Below are 11,093 nucleotides of genomic sequence, written 5' to 3' on the forward strand. Positions count from 1 at the left end.
ATGTGTGTGACTGTGAATGGTTGTTTATCTCATTGTGCTCTGTGATTGGCTGGCAACCAATTCAGAGTTTAGTTAACTGATATACTGTGATCCTCCTCATAATAATGAGTAGCGCAGAAAATGAATGGATGAATGAGTATTTTCTTAAATTAAAAGTATATCATTGTAAAATTTGAAATAAATGTCCATTGGAGCCGCCTAGTGGTGTATTGCTTCACTGGCCTGACTTTGTGGCTTTGGTACAGGCAGACGTGAGCTCGATTCCCGCTGGTGGCGGTATGATTGTCAGCGCGAATAGCCGTCTGTCCCGCTGTGTCCTACGGCTGACAGGCGACCAGTCAGGGGTGTAGTTTGCCTTTCGCCCAAAGTCAGCTGGGAATGGCTCCGGCAACCCCCTCAACCCTTACGAGGATGTGCAGTACGGAGAATGAATGAAAGGTGAAATGCAGTAATGCATTAATGGCATTAAAATGTAGTGGAATAAACCACACTAGGATCAAGTACAGTCAAAAGAACACTTAACATTCTGCTGCTGAAACCTTTGTTTGTTAAGGATACTCAATCAGAAATCAGGAAGACATAGAAAAATATCGTATGGAACTTTCAAGCAAAGCAGAAATGTTCAAAGAGCAGATTCTCAAGTCGCTATACACAGAAGTCTAGACAAGTTTACTGAGACCACATGGAAAACTACATGGTGGGCCGGGAACACGCGTCTGCTGAAATGCAAAAATATATACATATTGTGAAGGAATTTACATCGTAGATTTTTTTTGCATGAATGTTGTGGAGTGCGTTCTCAGGTTTTCTCATTGCCAAAATTATAATACACGCTGCGAACTTTGTGCTAATGAGAAGAAAAATTTATTCATCAAAGATGTTTTTACAAGCATGTTAAAATATTGGACCATGAATGAGACATGCAATATGGTTACTTGCAAAAACTATACATTTATATCATCAAACACAATAATCATAACAGGTCAAATAAAAAGGGAGAGATTTATATAGATATAACACCCCCAAAAAAGGTCTGGGACTTGCAGCCTAAAGTGCAAATCATTTTTGCTAAGGATACCTTGAGTTTTAGGTCTCTCAAAAACATACTGTATTTTCACGACTATATCGTGCATCGTATTTTTAGCCGCAGTGTCAGTAACGAGTGCTATTTCTGTATTTTACAGACACAAAGGACGCACTGTTTTTATAGACGCAGCCAGGCATGGCAAAACATACACCAGCTTAAACATACACGCTACACCCACACGCTAAAAACACGTTTTTAAAAAGGCAACGGAAGCAAAACTGAGTTCGGTTGTACTTTATTTAGCCATTTTACAATGTACTCACGTCATCATCACCCACAAATCCATTAAAGTCCTAATTTTCTGTGTCCGAATTGAACAATGGTCCAAAGAGTCATCAAAAACGCTGAGTTTTATACGTTCGTCCACGCGGCCACAATCCATTTGCAAATAGTAGCTAGCTAGTAGCTAGCGTAACTATTCCAACGCTGTCTTCCATGCTTCGTAAAGCTGTGTTGATGCCGATCGCCAGGCCACAATCCATTGGGTGTATTGACAAAAGAACTATATATCCCAGCAGTCACTGCGCAGTACTTTTTCTACGGGAAAATAGTAGAGTCGGGGGCTGCTTGCCGTAGTTGTGAGAGCTATAGAGGATGGTGTACCCTATCGACTGATTTATTTATTTTATCATGATAACAATTTTAGTATTGGTCCATATATGGATTATAAGGCACCCTGTCTATTTTGGAGAAAATTTAAGACTTTTATGTGCGCCTTATAGTCGTGAAAATACGGTATATTAGTTTCGAATTGCCCCTAGGCGATGCAGGGAGGAGTTCACCTGGGCTTGGCTTCACTGCATTGCTCTGAGTTGGATCTTCATGCGATAAGGTTTGGGAGTGAGAGTTACCCCATAGACTGGGGTGAAGTCTGGCTCTCCTGCATCCTCAGGCCAGGTGAACTTGAACTTTCTTAGCAGAGTCACCGTGATGAGGAAGAGTTCCATTCGGGCCAAACCCTCACCAAGACACATGCGGGGGCCTGTACAGAAAATATTGAATGTGAGCAGGTTTGATGAACATGTACAATACTCCTGTATATGTGCCTCCATACCTGCAGAAAAAGGCATAAAGGCCTCTGGCTTGACAAACTCGCCCTGATCATTGAGGAAATTTTCAGGATTAAATTTGTGAGGATATTTCCACTGGCCTTCCTCATGCAGTACCGAGGTCAGGTTGGGGATGATCATTGTACCCTGAGGAACCAGAATTAAATCAGTCATGTAAAAAACACATCACGTAATGGTAAATTTATTCCTTTCCTATGCTTACTTTTGGCAAGCCATTAAGGCGTAAATATTTGTACTGTAATTTTCCTTGTTAGTGGATGTATTTATCTACACACACACAAATTGTCTGTCCATTCATTCATCTTCCATACCGCCCATCCTCGAAAGGGTTGCGGGGGTTTGCTGCAGCTTAACCCAGCTGTCTTCGTGCGAAAGGCAGACTACGGTCGCCAGTCAGTCATGGGGCAAACAGAGAGACAGACGACCACTCACTCTCACAATCACACTCCCACCAAGTGGGAATCGAACCCAGACTGCCCGCACCAAAGTCAGGCGGAAGAACCATAGCATCCACTGTCTGTCCATCCATCCTCTATTTAAAAATTCTGGGTTTGATCATCCTGTCTCTCGATGCAATTGACATTTTTCTCAATTAAAAAAAATAGGTAAAGATATAGAAATGTATTTTTTGTAAACAGGGAAGTTCCTTTTTACCTTTTTTTAAGCGTAAAAACCTATCAGTTATCCAAATAACTTCAGTCTAACACATATTCATGACCGTGAAGTTTGCATATGAGTGTACAAACAGCACCATTATATGGTCAATGGTCCACAAATTATAAAACATTTTTTGTTTTTGTAGTACTTTTCAATCTTGTAGGGTGGTAAGTCAGTGTTCAAGCTTGTCTATTTGTGTCCTGCAGTTGGCTGGCGACCAGTTCAAGCAGTACAGAGAATAGATTGGGTGCATATATCATGTGTCACATAATAGTGGCCTGCTAACATGGCCAAACAAAAAATAGAACTTCAAGATAATTTTCCCTTTTGTGAACAGGTTACGTAACGTGAAAGTTTGCATTAAAAGGTTGCTGTCCTGTTTCTTACCTTAGGAATAGAATATCCCATCACTTCTGTGTTCTTTGTTGTAGAGTGAAAAACACTAAGGGGCACAGTGTTCGCTACTCTCTGAATTTCATGGATTACAGCCTGTAGAGAAGAATGTAATAATGAAACGAAAGAGAAAAGAAAAAATAAATAATTAAAAAACAAGAAATGTTGTTTTATATAACAAGAAGTAAAGCTTTTTAAATGATGTATCTCAAACCTTGTCTCTGCTTTTCCAATTAGAAATTATTTATTATTTTTGTTGGCTAGGCGTCAGACATGTCACAATCATAACATTTATTTAGAAATGATAAATCAGTCTTAATCACTTATCCATATGAAATACCTTGCCTGCATATATGGCATATTTTTTCTGTCATCAAAGAACACTTTAGCCTTCCCTTTCAAAACCTCATCAATCTCCTCTTGGCAACGCTCTAAAGAGATAGCAGAAATAGAAGTTTGGGTTGAGTGAAAGGTTTGCAATCTTGAAATTATTGTATTTAAAGACTGTAAGTCGCATATTTTATCTAGTTTGGCTGGGCCTGCGACAATTTTTTTACGTCAACAATAATGTTCACAACTACGTGTAATTCTTTGGAAGAAGGGTACTGGAGAAATCACTTGTAATTTAGAACTAACATACCTTGTACATCCGGATGAGTCATAAGATAAAGAAAAGCAGTAAGGAGGGTATTTGAGGTGGTGTCAGTCCCAGCAAAGTGAATATCAAGAGCATACATTGTTAGCTGTTTCTCTGAAAATGAGCAATCTTCATCATCACGTCTCTAAAAAAACAGCCATTGAAAAAAAAAAGATTGACAAAGCAAAATCCACACTGGATGAAAGAACACATTTTAAAAAGAATTCACTATGCTCATTAACACCTTGTCTAGTTCATCCAGGTAGCAGTCAAGAAAGTCTCTGGGTTCTTTGGGAATTCTGGTCCTCTTGTGCTCGGCCAACAACTGGTTTGCATGTTTTTGACATGTCTGAAATCGTGTAAAAAGCAACTGTTTTTCAAAAAAAAATCAAAGATCAACATAAGCGAAAACAAAAACAGTTCCAGAATTTTACTACACGTTATTCTTTCCACCTACAGTGGGATCGGGACGCCTTATACTCATCCTCTGTGTGTGGCTCCAGTTTTTTTTACCTAGGTCTACAATGCTTGTGTCGGTCTTGCTACTGCAACCAAGAAATTTCCCGAATACGGATGAAATAAAGTTTTAACCTAATCTAACCTAACAACATTCCAACAAAGGTGGACAAACTATTCCAAAAAGGGTCGCCGTCGGTATGGGTTTTTGTTCCAACCGATCAAGAAGACACCTTTCCACCAATCTTAGTGTCCAACAAGTGCAATCAGTGGATTGCAGTCAGATGCTTCTTTTTTTTTGCATAAACCTGATTAGTTAAACTGTCTGTGCTGTATCGGTTGGAACAAAAACCTGTAACCACAGTGGCCCTGAGGACTGGTTTGCCAACCCCTGTTCCATGAATCCATGCATCATACCTTGACATTCTCAAAAGCCTTCATGAAGGGCAAAGGAAGACTCCTTATCATAGGTAAGGAGTCATACAGCTGTAAAAGATACATAAAATAATATTTTATTATGTCAGCCTTCTATAATAGATTTCTTGTAAAAAAAACAACAACAACAAAAACCTCTCTCACTTGCTCTTTCTCATTCATTCATTCATTTTCTGAAACGCTTTATCCTCACCAGGGTCGCGGGGTGTGCTGGGGCCTATCCCAGCTGACTTCGGTTTTGGTTTTGTAGTATAGACATGATTTACATTAAATAAGTCATAAAAGTACACAAATTTTGCATGAAATATGTATGCATATCTATGTATGCAAAAAAGAGAGAAAAGATAAGAACATTTATTAAGCCATTAAAATGAATAAGAAATGGAAAGACATTTTCCAATCGAATGGGATCGTGAGTGGCAGTTAAGCTCATACACATTAACATACAATTTTACAACTTAAATCTATGTTATGCACACTCAAAAAAACTCAAGAAACAACTCCTTGACAAACGACAGTTAAAGCCACACGAATCACGAAACCACCACCAGCCAGAGCTGATCAGCTGTTGTCTTGCGTAAAGAAAAATGCCCTGAAAAGGGGCTTTTGGGCAGACAGTTGCGTTCATACAACGCTGGTGGCCACTGCCCTGACTGGAACAGGTGTTGCTTCCGCCGACACCGCCCCTGTCACCCAAATGGTTCTAACGGCTGCGCGCTAACTTTGGTTCTGGCATCATTGAGACGCCGATCCTTTATAGCCAATGGGAGGTCAGTGAGGTGTTGGGAGCCAATGGGGAAGCAACTCTACCAAAATAAATAAAATGGAGAAAGTGTATTCGATTCAAGTTTAAATTTGGTTGATGTTTCAGAACTTGGAATTTTTTCATATTTTCGAACAAAATATTTCTTCTTGAGGCTTATATTTTCTTATTAACTTGAATATTTTGTATGTGAGCCCCCTTGAGCTCTGCCCCTATAGATGAAACCTGTAAACGCAAAGGTTATGTTTTTGATTCCACAGACTTCATGCTTGTTTGTTACCTGATATTTTTGTGTTCAAGAAAACTCAAGAATGAAAAACCAAATTATTATCAAACTTCCTGGATTTGTTTGTAATATTAAAAGGAAGATGTGATTGATTACATTTTGTGGTAATGAGTTCAAAGGTCACCAAGGTCAGAACATTTTTTCATGATAACTTGTTTGAAATTCAAAGGAAATGCACACACGTTTACTGAGTGTTATTGCAATCATATTTCAGACTCACCATTGCCCAGGGTCCATTGGCCAACTTGGCATTCTCAGTAAAACACCGAACAATCACTTTGATAAACTCATCATCGTAATCGAAGCGTTTACCAAACAGAACCTGGCAGATGATGTTAGAGGATGCATTATGGAACATAAGTTGGGGACTCAAAGTGCTGCCTGCAAAAGATTTTTAAAGCGAATTTAATAAGCAACCCATTTGACAGCATTTTTTATTTTCAAACAAAATCCATGATCTATAAAATCAGACGATTAGTGAACATTTAGGGCTCATGTACCAATGCTGTTTTCCAGTGTATTGATGATAAACTCTGTTTCTCCCAGTATCCTCTCCTCCATTGATTGCTTTCCAAGACCAAAGTTCCTCAAAGTCATCAGAGCAAATCGGCGATGGTCCTTCCAGCTAGAACCATAGTCAGCCAGGATGACTCCTGCAAAAGGCGTGATTAATCCTGATTAAGAAAAATTACCTAATAAAACATTCTCCAAAAATAGTTTAGTATATATGTAAAGAATTCATCTACTGCAACACTTTCTGAAACAATTGTGTTTTACTCCCCAAATAAAATCCCTTAATGTACCATCCCATCACACAATTAGTCAATCCAATTGGGAGCATTTTATGGCTGAATATATTAAAATTAAGCTACGAGCAGGTTCACTCTCACTGATAAAAAACCAATCTGTAACCAATGAGCATTAAAGCCAGGGAGTCCTGACAACTACACCTCCTGTAAAATTAATGCTTATTTTTGTATCATACAATACTTATTTGAACCTTTTCTGTTTGTAGTGTCATTGACATAAAGGTCTTGGGGTCTTCCAGCAAATTCAGTCCCCTTGGAAATTAAAGCCTCCTTCATAGCTTGTACCCCATTCAGGATAACAGCGGGCCTTGGACCAAGGTACACACTGTAGACATTTCCATATGTCTTTCTTAACTAGGAAAACAAGAACAGAACATCAAATGTTATTACCATACAAAGAAAGAAAAGTATATAAAATGATGTTAAGATGTTGGAAACGAAGAAAAGAGCAGACAAACCTAAACAACTCACTATTATGAAGAGGTTGCACAATTCAGCAGAGCATACAGTTGGTATTTATTAATTTATTTTGGTAATTAGGAAAGGAAGGCCTTTTACATTAACACATTATGGCCTTCAAAATTCAATCATTCATTCATTCATATTCCGTACCACGCATCGCCGTAAGGGTTGCGGCGGTTGCTGGAGCCAATCCCAGGTGACTTCGGACGAAAGGCAGACTACACCTAAGACTGGTCGCCCGTCGGCTGTCGGGAATTGATTGATATATATATATATAAAGTAAAAGTCTAAACTCCAAATTCAAAAACGTCTTTTTTGCTATATATAGTGGGGAAAATAAGTATTTAGTCAACCACCAATTGTGCAAGTTGTCCTACTTGAAAAGATTAGAGAGGCCTGTAATTGTCAACATGGGTAAACCTCAACCATGAGAGACAGAATGTGAAAAAAAAACTGAAAATCACAGTTTGATTTTTAAAGAATTTATTTGCAAATCATAGTGGAAAATAAGTATTTGGTCAATACCAAAAGTTCATCTCAATACTTTGTTATTTGTCCATTATTGACAATGACGGAGGCCAAACATTTTCTGTAACTCTTCACAAGCTTTTCACACACTTGCTGGTATTTTGGCCCATTCCTCCTTTAGATCTCTAGAGCAGTGATGTTTTGGGGCTGTCGTTTGGCAACACTGACTTTCAACTCCCTCCACAGATTTTCTATGGGGTTGAGATCTGGAGAACCTTGAAATGCTTCTTATGAAGCTACTCCTTTATTGCCCTGGCTGTGTGATTGGGATCATTGTTCATGCTGAAAGACCCAGCCACGTCTCATCTTCAATGTCCTTGCTGATGGAAGGAGATTTTGATTTGAGTCCCTGGCGATGCATTGTGTTACTAATAGTAGCCTTTGTTACTGTGGTCCCAGCTCTCTGTAGGTTATTCACTAGGTTCCCCCGTGTGTTTCTGGGATTTTTGCTCACCGTTCTTGTTATCATTTTGACGCCATGGGGTGAGATCTTGCATCGAGCCCCAGATCGAGGGAGATTATCAGTGGTCTTGTATGTCTTCCATTTTCTAATAATTGCTCCCACAGTTGATTTCTTTACACCAAGCGTTTTACCTATTGCAGATTCAGTCTTCCCAGCCTGGTGCAGGTCTACAATTTTGTCTCTGGTGTCCTTCGACAGCTCTTTGGTCTTGGCCATAGTGGAGTTTGGAGTGTGAGTGAGGTTGTGGACAGATGTCTTTTATACTGATAATGAGTTAAAACAGAAGCTATTAATACAGGTAACGAGTGGAGACCTCGTTAGACCTCGTTATAAGAAGGTAAACCTTTTTGACAGCCAGAAATCTTGCTTGTTTGTAGCTGACTAAATACTTTTTTCTCCTCTCTAATTTGGAAATAAATTCTTTAAAAATCAAACAATGTGATTTTCAGTTTTTTTCCCCACATTCTGTCTCTCATGGTTGAGGTTTACCCATGTTGACAATTACAGGCATCTCTAATCTTTTGAAGTAGGAGAACTTGCACAATTGATGGTTGATTAAATACTTACTATTTGCCCCACTGTATAACTAAAAGCTAAAGTTATGTCCCAGCACTGACTTTTATTTGAAACAGTTTACATATCTCTTGGACAGATGTCAACGGCCCCTGTACAAACAGAAGAAAAGCAACGCCAAAGCACATTTGATTAAAGTCCGTGTGTGTGTGAGTTTGTGTGTGTGTGTGTGTGTGTGTGTGTGTGTTGGTGGTGGTCGGGGGGTTATGCATGCTTGTTTTTGTTGTTGTTATTTTTTAACCATTTTACTAGAGTGAGACCACACAGTCTAACTCTAACATATCAAGCAGCATGAAATAAAAAAATGAGTTAATTCACTGAGGTTTTGTTTGTTGTGTATTTATAACCATTTTCTATTTTGTGGATGATTTATGAAGTCTATTATCACCTCATCCCTATTTTTTTCTTTTTTCATGACTAATGAGTGAGCTCCTAAGGTCAAGGCCAAATGATAGCCTTGGGTTCTATTATGTGGTTAAAGTGTAGCGCTTGTCTGTAGTTATGCAACCAAATTGGAAAAGGTAGATAAAAGGTAGATTAAAAAGAGTAAAAACATAAAGAAGAGTATTTTTTGTTTTGTTACAATGATTGGATTTGAATCATTTAAAATCATTCATTCATCTTCCGTACCGCTTATCCTCACAAGGGTCGTGGTGGGTTCTGTAGCCTATCCCAGCCAACCACGGGCAGGAGGCGGGGGTCACCCTGAATTGGTTGCCAGCCAGTTGCAGAGCAAAATTAAACAGACAATCACTTACATTCACAATCACACCGCATTCTAAGTCAGGCGGGAGAACCACTGCGCCATCGGGTGAAGACCTCATTAAAAATCATCTCATCTCATCTCATCAATCAATCAAATCAAAAGCCTAAATTGTCCTTATACACAGCTGCATATAACGAAATTGGTGGTGCTACTCCACAGTGCATTTTCCCAGTAAAAACATAAATAATATAAAAATATAAAAAGTCATCTAATTTTCTGAACCGCTTTATCCTCATTAGGGTCGTGGGGGGTGATGGAGCCAATCCCAGCTGTCTCCGGGCCAGAGGCGGGGGATACCCTGAATCAGTGGCCAGCCAATCGCAGGGCACAAGGACACGGACAACCATGAACACTCACACCCATACTGAGGGGCAATTTAGAAGGTCCAATCAGCCTACCATGCATGTTTTTGGAATGTGCGAGGAAACCAGAGTACCCGGTGGAAACCCACGCAGGCCCGGGGAGAACATGCAAACTCCACACAGCTGGACATAACCTAGATCTGAACCCAGGATCCCAGAGCTGTGAGGCCGACGCGTTAACCACTCGCTCTACCGGGCCACCCCCATTTAAAATCATGCGATTTAAAATATATACATTACAAAATGCATATTTTTCATGGCAATATAAACAATTTTTATTTTTCGTACCCGCTCAAAGTCTTTCAAGGGATTCTCCAAGCTTAGGCTCAGGATGTTTCCAAGGATTGGCAAGATAGTGGGTCCTGGTGGAAAATTCTTCGGCCTTCGGCACATGATATTAAAGAGAATTAAAAAAACACAAAGTGGTAGGAGGATTGTGGCCAACATGTTGAATAACAGTGGACACACTTAAACAGCTCCACTTCTTTTAAAAGGTTGTGCAAGTGTTGGTCCTGCCCACCATTGTGTACTTTGCTTCCCCGAGTAAAGGGGGAGGGTGCAGAACTGCGCGATTAATTGAAATTCGAAATACGTATCATCATTGAAATAAAAGGATAATTTAAAAAGCCATGATTAGAAAAAATATAAACCACTTTCAGACACGGGTGTGAAAATAACAATTGAAATACTCTAATGTTGTTGCACAATTGTGCACACCGTCTTATAACTGGGGGAGTGACTGAATAACCCCAAATAAATATTGGCTGTTCCAGCCGATTTTATACAATGCTTGTCAGAAATGTGTCACTGTATCCGAATAAAGAGCCAGATGTGAGCTTAATTGAGTTAATTGTCGGATGTTTTGTCATTTATTTTTAGACTTTTATGAATTAAATAAGGTTTGTGGTAGCCAGGACTGTGGACAGGATAAAATAATGTAGAAATAACTTTATGACTCTTTGAAAGAACTTTTTAGACCGCCTGGCAGGTTCAAAACATTCTTCTATTTTAGGACAATAACTAATTTTAGTTCGTCTTCTCTCATTTGTAGCTGATCGGAATAAAATTTCGTTTATATCATGGGAATGCAAAAGGATACACATTTTTTGTGTCTCAGGGTTGTATATACCGCTTTTATCCTCAATAGCATACCTGTCAACCTCTGCCGATAACTGCCCTTATAAATGATTATTGATTCCCCTTACAAACCCCCAAAAAACCTTACAAACACCGTACGACTCGTACAGAGGTTGACAGGTATGCAATAGGGTCGTGGGGGTGCTGGAGCCTATCCCAGCTGACTCCAGGCCAGAGGCGGAGGGCACCATGAATTGGTGGCCAGCCGA

The 11,093-nt window shown here is 39.4% G+C and overlaps 1 protein-coding gene across 1 annotated transcript; it reads right to left on the reverse strand.

Moving 5' to 3' along the window:
- Nucleotides 1–841: 841 nt before the first annotated feature.
- Nucleotides 842–10,205, reverse strand: LOC144071569 (cytochrome P450 2F2-like). The gene is made up of 11 exons (XM_077596795.1): nt 10,036–10,205; nt 6,785–6,947; nt 6,285–6,437; nt 6,005–6,165; nt 4,718–4,786; nt 4,089–4,193; nt 3,848–3,989; nt 3,553–3,638; nt 3,202–3,303; nt 2,142–2,283; nt 842–2,069 (listed from the first exon to the last, which is right to left on the reverse strand). The coding sequence occupies exons 1-11, from the start codon at nt 10,192–10,194 to the stop codon at nt 1,882–1,884; spliced, it is 1,470 nt and encodes a 489-aa protein (XP_077452921.1). The 5' UTR covers nt 10,195–10,205; the 3' UTR covers nt 842–1,881.
- Nucleotides 10,206–11,093: the final 888 nt, after the last annotated feature.

Source organism: Stigmatopora argus, chromosome 3 (genome assembly GCF_051989625.1).
Source record: "Stigmatopora argus isolate UIUO_Sarg chromosome 3, RoL_Sarg_1.0, whole genome shotgun sequence".
NCBI classification, from domain to species: Eukaryota; Metazoa; Chordata; class Actinopteri; order Syngnathiformes; family Syngnathidae; genus Stigmatopora; species Stigmatopora argus.

Coding starts and splice junctions, on each gene's coding strand:
- LOC144071569 (XM_077596795.1), bottom strand. CDS start 10,194: ATGTTGGCCACAATCCTCCTACCACTTTGTGTTTTTTTAATTCTCTTT. Junction 6,438..6,784: donor TGACACTACAAACAGAAAAG/GTTCAAATAAGT, acceptor CGCCTTTTGCAG/GAGTCATCCTGGCTGACTAT. Junction 2,070..2,141: donor CTTTATGCCTTTTTCTGCAG/GTATGGAGGCAC, acceptor TTTTCTGTACAG/GCCCCCGCATGTGTCTTGGT.